The sequence below is a fragment of the Mytilus californianus genome, unplaced genomic scaffold (assembly GCF_021869535.1).
Source record: "Mytilus californianus isolate M0D057914Y unplaced genomic scaffold, xbMytCali1.0.p SCAF_11, whole genome shotgun sequence".
Taxonomy (NCBI): Eukaryota; Metazoa; Mollusca; class Bivalvia; order Mytilida; family Mytilidae; genus Mytilus; species Mytilus californianus.
In genome coordinates, this window is record NW_026262593.1 from 2,717,113 (window position 1) to 2,740,112 (window position 23,000).

At 32.9% G+C, this 23,000-nt stretch overlaps 1 protein-coding gene across 1 annotated transcript; it reads right to left on the reverse strand.

The window, feature by feature from the left end:
* Positions 1 to 2,184: 2,184 nt before the first annotated feature.
* Positions 2,185 to 16,844, reverse strand: LOC127719375 (uncharacterized). The gene is made up of 6 exons (XM_052225482.1): positions 16,615 to 16,844; positions 11,546 to 11,607; positions 9,764 to 9,920; positions 8,517 to 8,668; positions 6,613 to 6,730; positions 2,185 to 2,606 (listed from the first exon to the last, which is right to left on the reverse strand). The coding sequence occupies exons 2-6, from the start codon at positions 11,580 to 11,582 to the stop codon at positions 2,396 to 2,398; spliced, it is 675 nt and encodes a 224-aa protein (XP_052081442.1). The 5' UTR covers positions 11,583 to 11,607; positions 16,615 to 16,844; the 3' UTR covers positions 2,185 to 2,395.
* Between the last annotated feature and the right edge of the window lie 6,156 nt (positions 16,845 to 23,000).

Below are 23,000 nucleotides of genomic sequence, written 5' to 3' on the forward strand. Positions count from 1 at the left end.
AAAAAAAAAAGCACATAAAGTTAACGATTGTATAGAGATTGGGTTGCCAGTACTCCAATGAGGACAATGGACCGATAAAGACAAAAAGAAAAATAATTACAACCGACATCTGACGCAACTATATTTCAACTTTAGCTGTCAGAACTAAGAATTGTTTTAAACACCATGGCCCGAGATTAATGAAAAATATAGAAAAAAATATCAAACTAAATTTAAGGTTTTTTGAAGGTCCAATACCACCATCAAAGTCACATGATGTCTTATTCGCTTATTATTTTAATTGAGTAACACGATGGATATCACTCGGAGAGCAAAATGTGCGAAGCCTTCGGGGGCACCCGAGATCTCCACTGGCTTTTGGTGGTGTTGTTCAATCTTTAGTTTATATGTTATGTTTTGTAGACTTTTGTTTGTCATTTGGTCGTTTTTCGTTTTTGCCATGACATTGTCAGTTTATCGTCGAATTATGAATTGGAATATCCCTTTTGTACATATTGACTCTCCTTTACTTGGATATTTCTGAAATTGTAAAATAATGTTGGTGAGTAGAATTGCAAATCATGAAAACGAATGTTAACTTATCATTTTCATTCACGTTTTATATCCGACGAGCCACTTATATAGGTGACATGTTGTCAAACGACTCCGTTAAATACCAATGTCATAATTACATTCACCTTGCATTTCATGGGGTTGAACATGTGGCACCAGTAAAGTTGTATTATTTGTTATATTACCGATTGTGTTCCTTTCCCAATTGTTGATGATACATACATAGCAGTAGACGCTTACCCTGTGGACACATCTGGTCTCGCTTCTATTCCAAGTTTACGCGATTCCCTCAATTTTAGCTTGTTACCATGATTTGTCCTTTCTTAATCGATATACCATATTTGAATAAGGTAAACTACTGTCGCCTAGATGGCTCTCCTGTTCACAGTCTCTGTCCTGATGCAGAACACACATTCATTTACTTTCTTGTGATTCGTAGTTACATTTCATGTGTTTTTGCATTAGTTACCTGCTGAGAATCTATGATGACTGCTTTATTATTTGTACAATCTTGGACAAAACGTCTACTAGCGTCTACTAGTATCGGTATCATAACAGGATTGAGAACTTCTTTTGAGAATATTTGCACCTTTTCTTATCTGGAACGATTACCTTGACAATTTGTTTTATTTGAATAGAAAATTTAGGTAACAATACAATTTGGAAATTTCATTCCACACACTGCAAACAATGTTTGGGGTCAAGTAATATCAGCATGTGTGTTTGTCTCAGCCTCAATCAACTTCTATGTCGTTTGTTTGTCTCAGCCTCAATCAGCTTCTATGTCGTTTGTTCTATTCATTGGAAATGTCGTAGAATACTGAGTCATATAAAAAATAAAAATAACAAAAAAACCGAGAAAAATTCAAATTGGAAAGTCCCTTATCAAATGGCAAAATTAAAAGCTCAAACACATCAAACGAATGGAAAACAACTGTCATATTCCTGACTTGGTACAGGCATTTCTTTATGTAGAAAATGGTGGATTAAACCTGGTGTTATAGCTATCTTAACCTCTCACTTGTATGACAGTCGCATAAAATTCCATAATATTGACAACAATGTGTGAACAAAACAAACAGACATATTAGGTAAAAATGTCAAAAATAGGGATACAGCAGTCAACATCGTGTTATAATCTTAATCACTATAAAAACAAACAAATATATTAGCAAAGAAAAACAAAATGGCATAAAGGCAAAACACATACGCAAAAATGAAAGACAAGAATACAAAAAATGACCACAGCACATCACATTGGAGGATGCGAAAGTACCAAGCCACGCCCAAAGGATATTATAAAACATGGAGTAAACACTAAAGGTTAATAATTTACAAAGACAAATAAAAGAAAACACTATAACACGTAATTAAGATGATAAACAACGTCAGTACCTAGAATCTATACTTCAAGACCATCATGTATTATTCGTGAAGTTAATACGGAATATTTATCAACTAGGTCTTGGTATCTTCCGAAGAACTTTTTTAGAAAAAGGACGAGAGTCAGACGTTCTTTGACACAGTCCTGGTTCATCAACTCTCAGACACTATATACATTATCGTTTTCAGGATTACCTCTTTTAAACTGTGAACTGGAATAAATGGCTAGTCCTATTCTTAAAACTCACCAACAGACATGCAAATTTATTCATATACATCTTTATCGAAACCTAGCATACCGGATTGCTGGATTTAAAACACTAATCTATATCAAAATTCACAAGAAACATACGGAAACGTATGGGAACCACAGAATCAAAATACAAGAGGAACTGTCCACTGTACAAATAAAACATACAATGTTATCAACAGCACTAAAACAGTATCGCACTTTATTATTTCATATATAAACATTGGTTAATCTCTGCAAAATGGTTGAAAACAAACCAAGAAGAAAAGTTAACCAATAACATGTCACGTGAGAGGCCTTAGATTTTGAACAGAAGGCATCTTTATATTCTTCTGTTACTGCTTCCCAGTATTGTCCTGCTAAAGATGTGCATGTTCCTTGTACAGCTACAAAGATACAGTCATGCCATATCGTTACTATCCTGAAATGAAATAAAAATATGCAGTTCTGTGCTTTGTCCATATGCCTTTTTGTTTGTCTATGTTGACATATTTGCTTGTTTTTGTAGTGATTCATTTCACGTGGCTCGGTAATTGTACATCCTGTCATTGTGTTGTTGTGCTATGGTAAATTTTTGCATTCTTGTCTTTCGTTTTTGCTAATGTACTTTGTCTATATGCTTTTTTGTTTGTCTTTGTTGACATATTTGCTTGCTTTTGTAGTGATTAAGATTATAACACAATGTTGCCTGCTGTTCCCCTATTTTTGAATTTTTACCTATTATGTCTGTTTGTTTTGTTCACACATCGTTGTCAATATAATGGAATTTAATGCGACTGTCATACAAGTGAGAGGTTTAGCTAGCTATAAAACCAGGTTTAATCCTTAATTTCCTGCATAAGAAAATGCCTGTACCAAATAAAGGCAACAGTAGTATACCGCTATTCGAAATTCATAAATCGATTGAGAAAAAAACAAATCCGGGTTACAAACTAAAACTGAGGGAAACACATCAAATATAAGAGGAGAACAACGACACAACAGAAACACAACACTAAAATGCAACACACACAGAAACGAACTATAAGATAACAATGGCCATTTTCCTGACTTGGTACAGGACATTTTAAGAAAAATGGTGGGTTGAACCTGGTTTTGTGGCTAGCCAAACCTCCCGCTTTTATGGCAATGTTAAATATAACATTAAAATGACAAGATTACATGACAGGAATATGACAGTTGTTATCCATTCATCTGATGTGTTTGAGCTTTTGATTTTGCCATTTGCTTAGGGACTTTTCGTTTAGAATTTTCCTCGGAGTTCGGTATTTTTGTTATTTTACTTTTTTCTGTCATATAGTGATTATCCTTAAATGAAATAAAAGAATGCAGTTCTGTCATATAGTGATTATTCTTAAATGAAATAAAAGCATATAGTTCTTCCATATCGTCTCTATCCTGAAATGAAATAAAAGCATGCAGTTCTGTCATATCGTGATTATCCTTAAATATCTTAAAATAAGGGGGAAAATAGTACAAGTCATGTCATGTAGCGAGTATCTTGAAAAGAGAAAATGATATACAGCTGTACTATTCATCTATAATGAAACGTTGTTTAAAATAAAAATCAAACCATGTAGATAATATTTGAAACCTAGAAAAATATATAGCAATGCATAAAAAAAACTACCCTAAAACAAAAACAAAAAAATCACATTCATCCATCAATGTTTTAACTATCCAAAAACGGGAAGATATCACACACTGAAGTCAGGTAGTTACCATCCTAGAAAAACGGAAAGATATCACACAATCAAGTCAGGTAGTAACCATCCTAGAAAAACGGAAAGATATCACACACTCAAGTCATGTCCTAGAAAAACGGTAAGATATCACACAGTGAAGTCAGGTTGTTACCATCCTAGAAAAACGGGAAGATATCACACACTCAAGTCAGGTAGTTACCATCCTAGAAAAACGGAATGATATCACACACTCAAGTCGGTAGTTACCATCCTAGAAAAACGGAAAGATATCACACACTCAAGTCAGGTAGTTACCATCTTAGAAAACGGAAAGATATCACACAATCAAGTCAGGTAGTTACCATCCTAAAAAAACGGAAAGATATCACACACTCAAGTCAGGTCCTAGAAAAACGGGAAGATATCACACACTGAAGTCAGGAAGTTACCATCCTAGAAAAACGGAAAGATATCACACACTGAAGTCAGGTATTTACCATCCTACAAAAACGAAAAGATATCACACACTCAAGTCAGGTAGTTACCACCCTAGAAAACGGAAAGATATCACACAATCATGTCAGGTAGTTACCATCCTAGAAAAACGGAAAGATACCACACACTCAAGTCAGGTCCTAGAAAAACGGGAAGATATCACACACTGAAGTCAGGTAGTTACCATCCTAGAAAAACGGGAAGATATCACACACTGAAGTCAGATAGTTACCATCCTAGAAAAACGGGAAGATATCACACACTAAAGTTAGATAGTTACCATCCTAGAAAAACGGAAAGATATAACACACTCAAGTCAGGTAGTTACCATCCTAGAAAAATGGGAAGATATCACACACTGAAGTCAGGTAGTTACCATCCTAGAAAAACGGGAAGATATCACACACTGAAGTCAGGTAGTTACCATCCTAGTTAAATTTAACAGAGTCATCTTAACTACTTACTTTCCCGAGAAAATAGTTATACTCACTAAAAATTAGTGTCGTTTAGTGATTTTCCTGGAATAGGTAGGAAGACTTTGGACATGAAGGGTATCTGATCAGATAAGGACTGAAAATAAATAACATTGCCCCTGACAGGACAAAAAACAATATTCTAACCATAAAAAATTTACAGAAAAGGAGAAAAAGGGAAATTGTTGCACATTCATGTCAAGTAGTTTCTTTAAGCAAGAGATATATCAGACACAGCCACAACAAGAAGTTTCTATCCATAAAGGATTGGATAACATACAGTTATGTCATGGTTTACTCTTCTCAATGGAAAATATCAAGCAATCATGTCACGTATTTACATTCCTAAAAACGTCATATTTTGTAGGTATTCTCATTGGAAAAAAACTTTCAAAGATACCTAGCTTACAATTTAGTACGCCTACATAACACTTTACAATACCGTGCAAATTAAAACAGTTGAAAATTGCAGAAAAATAAAAACCAAAAATTCCAAAAAAGTGTTGCCAAGTTTGGCTAGTTTCATATATACCTGGGTTTAAATGCATTTAACGGTTTATGTACATGCATAAAATTGCATCGATGATATTTATTTCAGCACAGTAGCTCATGACTACAACGATGTTGAAACTTTCGGGGGAGACACATCCTTCTGCAGAGTATGTACCAGTAGTGAATGAACCTGATAGGGGGAAATATCACAATCATGTTTTTGTGGTTATTATCTTTAAAAAGAAAAAGTGCAGTCAAAGTTTTTATCAAAACATTATTTTGAAAAGTACTTTCATCCTATGTATAAATAAACACATCATAGATACCAGGCTAAATATTTTGTACGTCAGACGCATGTTTCGCCTAAAAATTACTGATCAGTGATGCTCGAATCAAAAAGGTAAAACGGCCAAATAAAGTACGAAGTTAAAGAGCATTGACGGTCCCAAAATTCCAAATGGTTTTGCTAAATTCAACTTAGGTTATCTATTCCTAGGATAGAAAATCATTAGTATTTCGAAAATTCAAAGTTTTGTTAACAATTATTTTTTCATTTATGTTCATATCAATGATACACGTCAACACGGAAGTCCTGACTACTATGCTGGTGACACCATCGGGGTGGAAACCTCCATCAGCATTGCCATCGACCCATATAATTCTTAACCTATAAGAGGGGTTAGCAGTCATTCAAAGTAGCCGTAATCCAAAAAGGGGAAAATTACATAGCTTTTCATGTAGTTTTATTTATGTATTATTGTCATTTTGTATATTTTCTTTGCTTACATCTTCTGACATCAGACTCGGACTTCTCTTGAACTGAATTTTAATGTGCGTATTGTTATGCGTTTACTTTTCTACATTGGCTAGAGGTATAGGGGGAGGGTTGAGATCTCATAAACATGTTTAATCCCGCCGCATTTTTGCGCCTGTCCCAAGTCAGGAGCGTCTAGCCTTTGTTAGTCTTGTATTATTTTTAATTTTAGTTTCTTGTGTACAATTTGGAGTTTAGTATGGCGTTCATTATCACTGAACTAGTATATATATTTGTTTAGGGGCCAGCTGAAGGACGCCTCCGGGTGCGGGAATTTCTCGCTGCATTGAAGACCTGTTGGTGACCTTCTGCTGTTGTCTGTTCTATGGTCGGGTTGTTGTCTCTTTGACACATTCCCCATTTCCATTCTCAATTTTACGTTAATTAGATTAATAGTAGTACTATTTTCCATCAACCTCAATACTCCTAGCAAATATTTGTTTTTCGTATTCAGCAATGTTTACTTACGTGCATAATGACACTGAATGGTTCGTCTGTATGTTTGTCGACATTTCTGTTGTACAACTTGATAGAGCTGATTCAAGTGTGACATTCGATAACAAACAATCAACTGCATCTACCATGCCTAGAAATTATAATTAACATTCAACAGCATCTATCATACCTAGAAATTATAAATAACATTCAACAGCATCTACCATGCCTAGAAATTATAATAAAAATTTCATCTGCATCTACAATGCCTAGAAATTATGATAAACATTCTGTATCAGCTTCTTGCATAGTAATTAGCTTGTATGCAATTATAATTTTAGTTGGTAGCTTTCAAATATCTCTTTGTTATCATTGTTATATTCATTCAAGAGGAATTTATTGTTTCAATTACCAGAACTTTCATTGCTATTTAGGGCTAATAATGAACAATAGAACAAGTTTCTATGTGTTTTGTGATTTTACAAGTTTTATTAGTTGTTTAATTTCTATGCTAAGTCAGTATGCAAGCTTTGGACTATTTATATTGAAGTGAGATAAAGCTACCAAAATTTACGTTTCACTAAAAGCATATTTCAGTTGACCTGGTCACATATTCTATGACACTTGTCACTCAATAACAAGAGAGTGCTCACATCTTATAAAATTCACCTGTTATTGAGGGACAAGTATCTTAGTAAACTGGAGATAAAGGATACTACAAAAACTAAAAGGTCTGCTTCATATCTTGATCTTTCTTCGATATTAACACAGATGGTCGACCATACTATTATCTATGACAAACATATTGATTTCAACTTTCTAATTGTCAGTTTCCCATTTCTCAGCAGTAACATACCTTCTGCCCCTTCGTATATGTCGTGTACAAATCTCCATTATAACGTTACGCGCGTACATGGTACCACTATACGGACTTCATTAATAAGGGTTACACAAATACAACTTCAACCGAGTTATGAGAACACCTGCAATCGACACTACATAAGTTTTACGTTCACCTTCACAAATTGGTTGACAGAAACAATGTGTCTGTGTTTCAGCTCACTAGCGACATGTTTTCGCGGCCTTAGGTCTCTAGATACAAAAATTAGAACAGCCGTGTGATATGTAATTGTACCAATTATGCCTATTCCCGAGTGTGACATTTTGAATGAGTGTGGATTCGTATGGTTGTTGATGCATTCATAGCAGGAGACCCTCAATCTGTCAACACACCAGGTCTTGCACAATTTGGAGTTCATATAATAGTAACGGTACCAATTTTACTGTATCAGATGCGCATTTTGACAATAAATGTCTCTTCAGTGATGCAATTGTCGTAGTTTTTGTTTGTTACTTTAATTTGTATCTTCTTTATTGATTTATGAGATTTTGACATCGGTAAACAAGATTTTTTAACACTGTATATGTCGATTTTGTCATTGATAAATAGTCATTGTAATTGCTGACTTAGTTGATGTGTTTCCCTCGGTTTCGGTTTGAGACCCGGATTTGTTTTCGCTTAATCGATTTATGACTATTGAACAGCGGTATATTTCTGTTTCCTTTATTTAGCCATTTATTAATTCATTCTGCATTTGTTGACTTGCTGACTTGGTCAATAAGTTATGGACAGTGTGATTTCTGACCTTACCACTGTTATGTGAACTCTTCTGTTTGATACCTTACCGTTGATTTATGAAAACTGCAATTAACGGCCTTGTTTTGTGAACACTTCGATCAGAGATTAGCAACCTTGTGATTGATTTATAAGCACAGTGACAAGCACATAACTATTGATTTCCAAGCGCCTTGTAGGTCTCCTAATCATGTCATGATGGTGTAACAAGCAACCTTACTGCTTATTTTGTCATTGATTTGTGAACAATGCTTTAAATACCAAGCAATTGAATTGAAAACTGTGATAAAGTTGATATTACCATTGATTTGTGAACACTGAGATTTCCCAAGTGCGTTCTTTTTTTCCTGAGTGACAGACAAGTCAGCCTCAAATTCGCCAATAATATACTGACATGATGTTGCCAGCAAACTGTGGTTGTTTATCTGACAGCTTCGGTAATAATTCAAGTTGCTACAATTGAAAATGATTCATGGATAAATGATTGCCGAAAATTAAACCTCAATGTCGTAGTTAAGTTATACTTATTCAGATATTAGTTTCTTGTTTTAACTTACTAGTAAATCGGTCAGTAGAAACATCAGAGGTAGTGTGCAGGGGAGCACTGCTTTTACTAGAAAACAAATTTTGAAATGAAACGGATTTTTGAACTAAACAGCTCTTAAAAATTGTAAATCGTTTACATATTTTGCTCTGTGTATTTATGTATTTATGTCTTTATTTACTGATGTTATGTAGTGTCTGTATGCGATTGTGATTGCAAAGGTTTGACAGAATAAAGATATATATCAACAAAAACAGAACAATACATTTTAATGTCAAGGTCAGTCATTCGGTTAATTTTCAGATTTATCCACTGTTGTAAATTCTGTACTGTTAATGCAATTCGCTCGTAGCCAATTAAGATCTGTTCAGACCTGTAAAAAACGACGAAGTACTGAATTGCCTGAAAAGCTGCTGAACAGAACTGCATTGACTGCAAATATAACTTAAACTTTTCGGACGACATCACGAGTTGGTTGACCGTTATGGAATATCTGTTTCACAGATGACGACGGATATGTTCCAATCGTTGTAACGACATTTCCTCGAATCTGATCAACATAATTATACTTATCACCGGGTTTTTACGCACATGAGCTTTACGACGGGTGCCACATGTGGAGCTGGATCTGCTTACCCTTTCGAAGCTGTCTATGGTGGTGTTTGTGTTGCTCAGTCTTTGGGTTTAGAACTTTGTTGTGTTTTGTCTACTTTTGTTTGTCTTTTCGTCGTTTTTAGTTTATTGCCATGGCATTGTCAGTTTGTTTTCGACTTGTGAATTTGAATATCCCGTTGGTATATTTCGCCTCTCTATTAAACTAACGTTTTAAGGTTCAAGCCTATGTTAAAATCAAAATGGTCGTTTAAGACTTAAATGTATCTACTAGTGTTTACACATGTTACAATAGAAGTACAGTAAAAACAAAGCGTGAATAGTGTTTAGATCAAAGAATGAATATCAACCAAAATCAAAAGTGAATTATCATCAAGACTTAGTCCACTTACCTACACAGCGTTTGGAGGAACAATGCATATGTGTTACGATTGAAATTTTCATAGTCTGGTACAAAAGGTAACGACGTAACAGCACCATAACTCTCTATACAGTCTATTACTTTTCTACAATCTTGTTCGGTCGTTGTGTAGGATATCAAAAAGACAACTGAAATTTAAATCAAATAAATTTTCTTCGATACACTAGGGTCTGGATGGGGGGGGGTTCTTCATTTCTGTATTCTTTAATTTTTAATGTAATTTTTCTGTATTCTTTATACTTTTTGCTCATTATTCTCTATTTTTTTATAATTCTAACACCCCATTATTCTCTATTCTTTATTTTTTTGCCTTATTTTTCTCTATTCTTTATTTATTTGCCATTTATTCTTCACATTTTGCCCATTATTCTCTATTCTGTAAACCCATCCAGACCCTTATACACCTGGTCCCAATATCGTCAGTTATGAATACACGATAAAGTTAACATTACAAATTACACTCGCCAAACGTTGCAAATGTTACGTAGTTTCTCGCCTATTAATACTTTCCCCGAACGGTTCATTATTTTTGTTAATATTATTATCCACGTTTGGTTCGCTTGATCTCAGTTCTTCATTGTTCAATTAAATCATGACGTACGTCAGGTTGTCTTCCTTTTCTCTGATTTAGCTATTGTGACGTCACGAAAAAAAAGAGCGACAAGTGATTTACTACGTCGCATACAAAGGATAGGATTTATTTACAGTTTATTAATTGCACTGCGAGTGCTCTTTGATCGATACTTTTTGTCTTTTGTCTTTTTTCTTTTAGTCTTTTTGTAAGTTGGTCTCTCATAATATGTTTTACCTCATATTTTTAGAATAAATCAGGCCGTTGGTTTTCTCGTTTAAAATGTTTTATATTTTTCTATATGGGGGGCCTTTTGCTGCTTACTATGCGGCATAGTTTTATTTCTTGTTCAATGCCGTGCAATAACCTACAGTTTCTTACGTCCATGTCATTTGGTCTCTGGTTGATAGTTTTCTCATTGGCCATCAAACCAAATCTCCAAAAAAACTTATTTTTATAGGATCTTTTTGATAAATAAAGATAGTTAACGTGAGGGTACCTATTTGACAGTTTTTTCCACCTACGTTTATTTATGATCCAGACAAAAGTTTCCATTCTGGGTTTATTTTGTAGATGTATCCTTTTTTAATATATAGTTCCACCAATTTAATTTTGAATCCATATTAAATCATAGAAAAAATGGGTTTGAACCGACCTCCAAACGATCCATGATTCTGTATTGAGGAGTACCCAAATTGCATCCATGCTTAAATTCACATCCTTAAAAATCGCATAACAGATGTTTTGTTTTATTTCTTCAAATATTTAGAATAATTTGACATTAGTCTATGCTTACAATTCACTTTTTAAGAAATGGATACTTGTAACATTTTATTTGCTCATTTTTAAAAGATGACTTTTTGTGGACGTCGCATGGCGACGTTTCCATAGATTTTACGTTTTCCTGTGAATACTCATCTGTTGATATACAGTGATATATACTGTTAAAGTTTTGTGTATCTCTACATATAATTAGCTATGATGAAAGACGTGCATAAGGTCAAATCATAAAAACACAAATTGTTAAGTCTCTGAAAAAAACGTGTAAGATTTCCGCTGCCTTTTTTGCTAAATAGGTGCAATTTGGGTACGGTGACGTTATATATGTGTCTATCGACACAACCATAAAACAAATAACAATTTATATAAATTAGTCGAAAATAAAAGTTACCTAATACTTACCTATGATAAATATAGTAAATTGACTCCTTCTATCCATCTGTATATGATTTATGTTTTAATGTCTGAAACAGTAAATATACCCAATCAACATATGTGCTGGTTTGTTTTCCTTTTTATATGATCCGGTATGGATATGCTTGTTTGTCAATAAAACATACTCAGCTTTCATAATTAAACAATTTCTGATATATTTCTAGTTTGATACACCTTTTTTTTAAAATAGAAGATTATACCGAAGTTATTTGGGGGAGTAGCATAGGACGGATTAACATTTTTTCGTGTGAATGTTCATTTAGGTGTCTGCAGGTCACAATATATATATATATATACATAAGTCAATTAAAAGAAGACTTTCAGACCAGAATGACATTTAACATCGTGAAAGGGAGAAAAGAATATCATTTCAAGATTGCTAAACCGTTATGAATGCACTGAATTAGCCATATATTGAAACTTTTATAATCTTTAGTATAAACTTAATCGCGTTCAAAAAAGCTAACGAATTAAGATGTCTGACAAGCTGTGGTTCGCTGCTTTCTCATTTATACTTTCAATACCTTTTCACTTGTCTGGCAGTATTTTTTCACATATTTAATTTAAGTATTATATCCCTCAGGTGATTTAAGTACAGATCCGCTTGTTAATTAAAGATGCATATATAAATCTGTGTTCACCATGGGTTTAAAATCAAATGGATGCAAAATGTTTTTTTGATCACGTAACTAAATTATTCTTGCAATAAAGAAAAATAAAAAATTATTAGTTTTTGTTTAATCTAATTAGAAAATAAAAAAGATGAAAATAAATAAAGATGAAAACAACTAAAAATTACTTAATTTTTAATTATTTACATGTAATTGCCAACTAATTCAACAATGTTTGGATTTCTGTTCGTCAATGCAATGTTATACAGAAGTTCCTTGGAATAAATAGAACAGATATAAATAAAAAATAAAGTAAAGTATGTAAGATAATTACAAATATATATTGGAAGATTCAGACAGGAGCGCACACACAGGGAAAGATTCAGATTATAGGAGCACACAAACAGGGAAAGATTCAGACAGGAGCACACTAACAGGGAAAGATTCGGATAGGAGCACACAAACAGAGAAAGATTGAGACAGGGGCGCACAAACAGGGAAAGATTCGGATCGGAGCACACAAACAGGGAAAAATTCAGACAGGAGCGCACAAACAGGGAAATATTCAGTTAGGAGCACACAAACAGGGAAAGATTAAGATAGGAGCACACAAACAGGGAAATATTCAGATAGGAGCACACAAACAGGGAAAGTTATGCCTTATAAATGTACATAGGATTTTTGTCATTTTTCAATATTTTCTTACCAAACAGTCACTCACGAATACAAACAGCAAAAACGGTCCTTTCCTAGATTTAGATATTTCAGTTTTACAAGGGAAATTCTACTAAAAAAATAAATTACGACTAAGAGACGATTTTTCGTTCACTGTTGTTAATTTTTTTTCTTCTTTTTTTTGGACTGTGATGTTACTTTAGTCCCTTCTATGGAAGATACAAAGACCTTGTTGATAAATATTCCGTATCAACTTCACAAATAATATATGATGGTCTTGAAGTATAGATTCTAAGTACTGACGTTGTTTTTCGTCTTGATTACGTGTTATAGTGATCTTTTTATTCACCTTTGTATATTTTAACCTTTACTGTTTAGTCCATTTTTGGTAATATCCTTTTGGCGTGGCTAGGTATTTATACATACCGCCATTGTGTTATTGTGCTATGGTAATTTTTGTATTCTTGTCTTTCATTTTTGCTTATGTACTTTGTCTATACAGTGTCTATAGAGTGCATTTATGCCATTTTGTTTTTCTTTGTTTAAATAGTTGTATTTTATAGTGATTAAGATTATCACACAATGTTGACTGCTGTACCCCAATATTTGACATTTTTACCTAATATATATAGTATTGTGTCTGTTTGTTTTGCTCACACATTGTTGTCAATATAATGGAATGCTATGCGACTGTCATACAAGTGAGAGGTTTAGCTAGCTATAAAGCCAGGTTCAATCCACCATTTTCTACATAAAGAAATACCTGTACCAAGTCAGGAATATGACATCTAGTTTCTTTGCCATTTGATAAAGGACTTTCTGTTTTGAATTTTGCTTGGAGTTCGGTCTTTTTGTTATTTTATTTTTTTCTTGCGGTATGTTAATTTCGGAACTATGCCTATGTCTGTAGTAGTGTTTTAGATTTCAATGAACGTAATCTATGTTTTAATGGTAAATTATTGGGTCAAGAATTTCGTTATCACAAATTACTTGAAACATTTACTAAATTCTTTTATATATACAAAGATTTGGCTTGGAAGTTTGGCTGTATCTGTATAAGTCTTATAACAAACGGGATAGCACATCTTAAATTTACGGTGATGTTGTTTACTTAGATACGATCCGGATTGACTTGTCGATCCTTTAAAAAAAACTTATTCGAAAAGTTAAATCTATGATGGCAAGATACTAAATCCCTAAGGAGAGGGATTGTGCTCGATTTTCATATGATAAATACGTAATCTTTTGATCAGTTTAATTGAGGTCTTGAGCTGGCATGTCAGTAGCTGCTAATAGTCAATTGCTAATTTATGTTGATCATTGTCATTTTGCTTAGTCCCTTCTGTTATATATTCTAACATCGGACTCGAACTTCTTTTAAACCAAGTTTTACTGTGTGCATTGCTTGTGTTTGTTTATTCCACAACAGGCTATGAGATCGCACAAAACAAGATTAACCCTGTCGCATTTTTTAGCCTGTCCAAAGTCAGGAACCTGTAGCCTTTGTTAGTTTTGTGTGTTTTTTTTTAATTTTGATTTATATGTTTTGGAGTTTAGTGTGGCGTCCATTTCGCTAAACTAGTTTACATTATTGTTTAGGGGCCAGCTGAAGCCCGCCTCCGGGTGTGGGGTTTTCTTTCTGCGTTGAAAATCCATTGTTGGCCTCGGGCTGTTTTCTGCTCTTTGGTCGGGTTATTGTCTCTTTGACACATTCCCCTTTTCCATTTTCAATTCTACCAAATTCAATACTGTAATAATATTTTTGAATATTGTTTTTATTTATACCGATATTTATTTTGTTATCAATAAATTAAAACCCAACTAAATATTATTTCTATATACATATGAACATTCAGTCCTGCAATCTGTCTATACTTCTAGTTTGGCGATTCCTATCGGTTTATTTAAAATCAGTTACATTATTCCTACCGGTTTCAGTCTCGTTGAAATCTCGGTCTGGAATAATTTCCAAAACATGTGATACAAGTGGCAGGTATTAATAAATTTAAAAAATATCATAATCAGATTAAACTCTGTGAAAAAAATTGTGTAGTTACAATAAGTAGTTTTTGAGTTATAAAATTTTCAAATTTTATAACGAATCCGGCCAGAGTCATCAGCTAAAATATGGAGAAAATAGGCGAGGAGTACAAAGAAATGATTTTACCAAAATATTTACAACCCATATCAATTTGTTTCTTTTCAAAATTCTTAGATATGTATTTTTCAATCATTTATAACAAAGAAGTTGAAATAATATATATGCTTCTGTTTTTCTAAAAAAAAAAAAGAGAAAAAATCTAAATTTTACAAAATTAACAGCTTTGTCAATTTGACATGAAAAAGCAAGAAAATTTTATAAAAATTAGTAATATCAACACCAACCTATAGGTTTTTTTTTTAGTTAAATTTATTCAGATTGGTCAACTTCATCTTTAGTGAAAGTATGAAAAAAGTTTAATTGTGAAACTGTATTTTTTTTTCCTGAAAATAGTCTCAAAATGGGTAAAAATTTATGAAAAATGGAAAAATCATTAAAAATGGGGTATTTTCCAATGGCCGTAGCAAAAAAGGAAGTGCACCACCATATGATTTTTTCTTCATCAATTACTTTCTTATAGTCATATAAACCCAAAATTCAGGTTAAGAAAAAAGTTTAATTCTAGAAATTTTTGGATCTCTAAGGTGTACATCCTTAACCTGCGTCAACCTTGAAATTTTAGAATTATTCAAGCGTGGTTCGTTTCTTGATTTGTAATACTTTCAATATAAATAAGAAGATGTGGTATGAATGCCAATGAGACAACTATCCATCCAAGTCACAATGTGTAAAAAGTAAACAATTATAGGTCAAAGTACGGCCTTCAACACGGAGCCTTGCCTCACACCGAACAGCAAGCTATAAAAGATTGTTTTAGTAATATCAGAATAAATTGATAAGATTCATTTTACATCATACTGATGAAGGATATCTGTTATCCGAAAAATATATTGGTGTTGTTTTGTTCACTTCTTAGGAATATATATTATTTTTCTATTGTTTACAGTAGCATTCTTTTCGTAACGATCCAGCGCCCTCGTAAGAAATTCGTTGACTAATATCTAGACGTTTTATATATATATATGAATAAACCAGTTGCTTTGCCTGTTACATTTAGTACTATATTAACTTTATAAGAATATTCTTTTTAGCTATTATGTTGGTTTTACCCAACAGTTGTGGTTAAACGGTTTATTCCATTGCTTCAAGTTTAGTTTATATTTTTGTTTGAAAATGTAAGCAATGAATTGTTCAAATTTCTTATTGCAAAAAAGTTGTTGTTACTTGCAAATACTAAGGAAATTTACCGTTGTTGAATAAAATCAAACTCATAATTATAATTAACAGCAAACAAAGCTAAATGATAAAAATGTATATGTCTCTTGTTTAATGACATTTACAAATAGTCCGTGCTGACATGATATATTACATACCTTTCTGTAACTCTCCGTTGATTAATTTTTAAATCATGAAGAAATAAGGTTCCAACTCCCTTAGGAAATCTAGATCTAAGATGAATAAAGCTATTATTTAGGTCCCTTTAGTTTTTTTCTCCTCATGTATTTAAATACTTATATATTTGTAGCTTTCAATATATTGTGCGGTTTGAGCGTTTAAGATTAACGTCATTCTAGGAAGGTACTTCGGACACATCAAATTTATAAAGCGCTATTTTCATTTAGAAAGAAAATGTTTATTTAGTATGTTACCTTGCTGATATTTCATAACGCCTAGATAGTAGCACTTATACAACTACTGCGCCGTCTGTGGTTTTCCTTATCGCTCTTGTCTTCTTTGTTGTTTGTGGGTGCGAGAAATACTGATTTGAAAATATCCAAAACATAAAATAAACAATACATAGTTGCATTATACTAATCAATAATCCCTGCACTTAAATGTGTGTAAAATTAGAAAAAATACTTCACACATCGTTTTTGGGAGATCACATTATTGAACTGAAGTAAAACTTCATGCATACAATAACAGACCTTTCTATCTCACAGTTAGTTTTAATGTATCGTGAAAATTAAATTTCCATCTCTCAGTTTTTAGTTTTCAATGTTGTGTTTTTTGTGTGCTGCGTTGTCAGTGTATTTTCGACTTATGAGTTTGAATGTCCCTTTGGTATCTTAAGCCTTTCTCTCCCATACATAAGATGTTTTTCAAACTATAGATTTCCGCAAGCATATATAAATTTAGCTTACACTCCCCCATAATATTCATCAGAATAGCATTAATTAGTTATTAATTGTTATACTTTTATTCGAATGAATAAAAATGTGAAAGACATGTACAAAAAGTGTTAGCTTATTGCCACCTCAACCATCTGGACTACTCAATTTTAAAACCAAAGCAGAAGGTCTGAACTTATACATTAGTAAACACTGACTTTTATAACAAATAACAAGTATATATGGTCAAACACTGTCAAACATACATATCTATTTTGATGAACTTATGACGTTAGTTCAGTGTCATCTTAAAGTTCACCTAAATTTTCCTTGTATTAATATTCGACTTTATTTATAACGACAATAACACTTTCTTGTCTGTAGAATTTTATTTTGGCATAACTATGTATAGTTCAAGGTCCTGGTGTAACCTTAAGGTAGAAACTTGCATGATTACCACGCTATGACAAAAATATTTGACAGTAAATTTAAACTCATTGCAAAATATAACTGACAATACATAACAAACTTATTCAATTTCCAAAACTAATCCTAATATTTACTGTGATACGCATGACGAATCTAAAGAAAACTATTTATATGTAAAACTTGGTAATCTGACTTTATAAAGTTATCATTTTCTACTTCAGTGAGATTTAATGACAGAAAAGTTACCCTGCATTATATGAAATGTTTGATGACGCAACTAGATGAGTTATACATTTTTAATCCTGAAATTTACATAAAATGTTTTAACTACGACAAATATAGATTATCTACCCATTGATCAAATTTCTATGGTATGTTGATGTTTGGAAATAATTAAAAACGAAACAAAACAACTATTACGTTACTGGTACGTTAAAATCGTATCAAAGATACCAGGCTAAAAAATTTCTACGCCAGACGCGTGTGCCACATGTAGTTGTGTAGCTCAAAGCTTAATATGTATTTTTTTTTCATTTCAATGCTTACAGCTATGACAGACTGATTCTTATATAAGTAATTCACTAGAAATGTCAACCTTGATTTCCCATTCTGAATGTGTACAACAGTTATTTGTGATTTGTCAGAGCAACATCAAACATTCTGTGGATCATTTCTATGCTGCATATTGTCGTTTTTTTAAAGATGTCACCTTAACACCAACAAAAATCATTTAAAATTATCACAGATAAAGGCTCAAAGCCTCACAAAATTAATAAAAAAAAAACAAATACACTATTAGAGATGGATTCAAATTCATCCATCAAAAATATTTTTACTTGTACTTTAAAATTATATTTATTTGAGCAACTTGTAACTATTTCTGGTAGCGAGTTCCAATCTTTTTATATTCCATTATAGAAAAAAGTGGTAGATTCACACCCTTTAATTCCAGGTATATAAAAATTCATGTTACCAGATCTTGCGTTAAAAGAAGTTTCATTTCTTACAAAATTAGTATGCAAATAAGTTGGGCATATTTTGTTATAATATTGAAGACATGATTGAGCCTCAATTGTTTGACTCTGAATAATTAAATAATATTTAAAAAACTTAATTTTTCAAATTCAATATATGTCACTCTTTTTCTGGGATGTAATTGTAGAATAAATCTCACAATCTTATTTTGTGCCACTTGAAGTTTATTCTTCATTTGTTTTGATATACTTTCATACTAACATGCACATGCATAGTCAAAATGACATTGAATCAGAGAAGAGCACAATGTTTTCTTAGATTGAAAATTTAGACACTCTTTGTTTAAATATTTTACATTTTTTTTTTTTATTCAATATTAATACCATTACAAGAGATAGCAAATTCATCCGTTATTAAAGACCGATGTTTTCGACCAGGACCAAAAATTATAATCTCCGTCTTTCTCAAATGTAGGCACAATTCATTGTCAGCCTTAACCACTCATGGCATGACTCTAACATTCTGGATAATTTATGAGAGATGACCCCAGGGTCAATATGGGAAAATAAAATTGCAGTATCATCTGCATACTAGTATATCAAAACTTTACAATCTGTATCAATGCTAGTTTGAACATCATTGACAAAGATTAAAAGCAATAGTGGACTCAATAAGCTTCCTTGAGGGACACCATATGTAATATTACACACTTCTTAAGTTACCCCATTCTGTTTTCTGTTTGTCAAATAGGACTCAACCAAGGTATATTTCTTACCCCAATAACTTCTAATTTTCACATAATATGTTTCAAACGGCTGCTGTATGTCTAATAGGACAAATTAAACAATTTGATATTTTTTTGTTATCATAACAGTTTTCCACATCAATATTTGGAACTATACTTGGATTTGATTTCGACTACATTAACAGGGCTGGTTTTTAATTTTCTGAAAACTTGAATTATCTCAATTTTCTTTGTAATGTTCTCTTGTTCATTATTATGCATTTCCCTTTGCAATACGTGTAAAGAGTGATAACATTTAATACATGCATCCTCCTCCGTGTATAACAGCTGCTTCCCTTTAAACTTAAATCAGAAATAACATAACACAAAAATTGGCGATAATTTACCTTTGCGCTATTTCACCGTTTGAGATAATTTACCTTTGCACTATTTCACCGTTTGAGATAATTCACCTTTGCGCTATTTCACCGTTTGAGATAATTTACCTTTGCACTATTTCACCGTTTGAGATAATTTATACCTTTGCGCTATTTCACCGTTTGAGATAATTTACCTTTGCACTATTTCACCGTTTGAGATAATTCACCTTTGCGCTATTTCACCGTTTGCGATGATTTACCTTTGAGCTATTTCACCGTTTGCGATAATTTACCTTCGCGCTATTTCACCGTTTCGTTTTTTAAAATACAGAATGTCCCTAGATTCTGAGACCATGATAGATATCTTAAAATAAGGCAGTTTAGCAAGGTTCTGTGTTTTTTTTGTTTTTTTTTACTTTGTGCAAATACAATAAACAAGAGTGCACACGCTGAAATGTCTCACCTGCTTTACTGACTAAGGTTGATTTAATGTTGAAAGTCTTAAAGATAAATGTTTTACTAGTACTACACGTATCGAATCAGCTTAATATTATCAATCATCCATTACAATGAGGTCAAGAACAGATAAACCCTGCCAGACAGACTTGTACACCTTACAATCATTCCATACATCAAATATGGTTGACCTTTTGCTTATAGTATATAAAAGAAAGCCTTAACCAGGAACACTTAACATTGACAAATAAACCCAAGACGAGATGATACATGCCAGACAGACATGTACACCTTACAATCATTTCATGCACCAAATATACTTGACCTTTTGCTTATAGTATTTGAAAAAAAAGACCATAACACAAAATAAAAAACTTTAAGGGAGATAATCAAAAAATTAAAATTTGCTTTTTGTTTGTTTGATCGTTAATGAAAGTGAAATAGTTAAACAACAATTCGCTGTCAGTTTAGTTCAATTTTGTCAAAATAAGCTAAGAAACATCGCTGATGCATTATTCACTTGCAAGTGAATAATTGGACCTCATTTAAACGGTATGCATGTGACCTTCCGTTTAACTCCTTAGCCAGAGATGGGTTACGCATAAACTAGGCGTGTTCAGCTGTCAAAAGAAAGGAAAAGAATGTCAAAATTGAAAGTGAAACAAGGGTAAACCATTTGGTTGACCGATTCGATCCACAAAAACTTATTCTTATACAGGTAAAAACGATGATTAACATATGTTCAACCTACAATATGAAATCAAACAGACCTAGAAAAGTCCAATTGCACGTATTTGCTACTTATTTATACCTACACATGTTTATAATGGGTTAAATGAACGTCACCAGTCTTCGGAGGTCACCTTGGTGGTTAATTAGATGGCATCTTCGACTAAAATACACACGAAATACTGATGCATATTATCGAGTCCATGTATCGTAAATTGTTTATGTTAGACTTTTTATAAATTTGGATATACGTTTTAGTATGTTATACATCAAATATGAGAATTTGAGTCAAATCGGTGAACATGAATTTGACAACTTATGCCTCTTTAACATTGACCAATGAACCATGAAAATGAGGTCAAGGCCAGATGAAACCTGCCAGACTGACATGTACAACTTACAATCATTCCATACACCACATAAAGATATCATAGTGTGTATAGTATCTGAGGAACGCACCTTATCATGCAACTTGATCAAAGAAATGAGGTGGAGGTCATATGAACCCTCTGACAGACATGTAGACATTGCAAGGAATCCATATCCCAAACATAGCTATCCTTTTACTCATAAGTGAGAAATTCACATTATAAAAAAATCTACATTTTTTAAGCAATTGCTTAACCATGGTCAAGGACAATGAACATATGACAGAACGAATCGGTATACAAATGTATGAAGCATCCATGTGAAGTGATCTGTACTGGTACAGTAAAGCCACCTCAAATAAAGGGACAAAATGCCATAATTCAGAAACCCAGTATAATATCCCGTTTATGGGAGATTTTGTTGTTGTAACTAGCACAATATTACCCTGTATTTTTTTTTTAAACAAATTTATTGGCCATGTCCATTTCTTAGTTTATACATAACAAAACTGGACTCCTCACTAGCTTTTACTTGTGATGACCAACAGGACAGGTGCAGCTTATGGAGCACCAGGCCTTGCGGTCATAAAACTTTTGAGCACGATTATCGCAATCAGTCTTAAATCAACCAATCAAATTATTGGATTTAGTGTTTTCAGCAAAAATTTTTTCTCCTAGTACTGAGTAAAGTTTTATGACTGGAAGGCCCTGATGTCCATGTGGTTAGTTATACTCAGCCTTAAGTTTTCCTGTCCTTTCATCACCTTTTGACTATGGTATTGTTATCTGTGTTTAAGTTATGGGTTTTGTTTGTCGCTTGGTAACTCCTTGCTCTTGAATAAGCTCCTTTCCAAATCCACATTTCCGGTCTCTGCTGACTTTTTTCATATTGTAAACTACAGAAAATTTACAGCTTGCTAAATGGTGTAACCACCTACTCATAGCTGATGGCCATAAAGCATTATTAAAATATTATTTTTTGTTGACTCATTTGGTTTCCTATGTAGTTGGTTTTCTGGTCTCATACTTTAAACCCATTTCTCCCATCCAAGAATGCATGAAATATTTGCCACTGGATGTGTAAACTCAAATAATCTATGGTGAAGTCAGGTAAAACTCAGTTAAACTATGGTCAAGTCAGGTAAAACTCAGTTAAACTATGGGTGAAACTGAGTTTATCTAGAGTAAAGTCAGGTAATACTCAGTAAATCTCTAGTGGTCAGGTGAAACTCAGTTAATTTAAACAAGAGTGCACACGCTGAAATGTCTCGCCTTCTTTACTAATCATTGATATTATGTTGATAGTCCTAAATATAAAGCTTTATTACAACTGTCACATAAACTTAACATTAACCAAGTAAACTAAACATTGACCAATGAACCATGAAAATGAGGTCAAGGTCAGATGAACCATGCTAGGCAGGCAAGTACAGCTAACAATTCTTCCATACAACAAATATAGTTGACCTATTGCTTATAGTTTAAGAAAAACAGACGAAAACACAAAAACTTAACACTGAGCAATGAACCTTGAAAATGAGGTCAAGGTCAAATAAAACCTGCGTGACTGACATATAGATCATAAAATATTTCCATACACCAAATATAGTTGAACTATTGCATATAGTATTAGAAAACAAGAGTGCACACGCTGAAATGTCTCGCCTTCTTTACTAATCATTGATATTATGTTGATAGTCCTAAATATAAAGCTTTATTACAACTGTCACATAAACTAAACATTAACCAAGTAAACTAAACATTGACCAATGAACCATGAAAATGAGGTCAAGGTCAGATGAACCATGCTAGGCAGGCATGTACAGCTAACAATTCTTCCATACAACAAATATAGTTGACCTA

Bases quoted from the DNA above. Each gene is read 5' to 3' on its own strand.
- LOC127719375 (XM_052225482.1), bottom strand. From the start codon at position 11,582: ATGGATAGAAGGAGTCAATTTACTATATTTATCATAG. The intron at 9,921-11,545 runs GTAAGTATTAGG...TTTAAATTTCAG, and splicing joins ATTTACTATATTTATCATAG to TTGTCTTTTTGATATCCTAC. The intron at 6,731-8,516 runs GTAATATCAACT...TATAATTTCTAG, and splicing joins TCAGTGTTCACAAATCAATG to GCATGGTAGATGCAGTTGAT.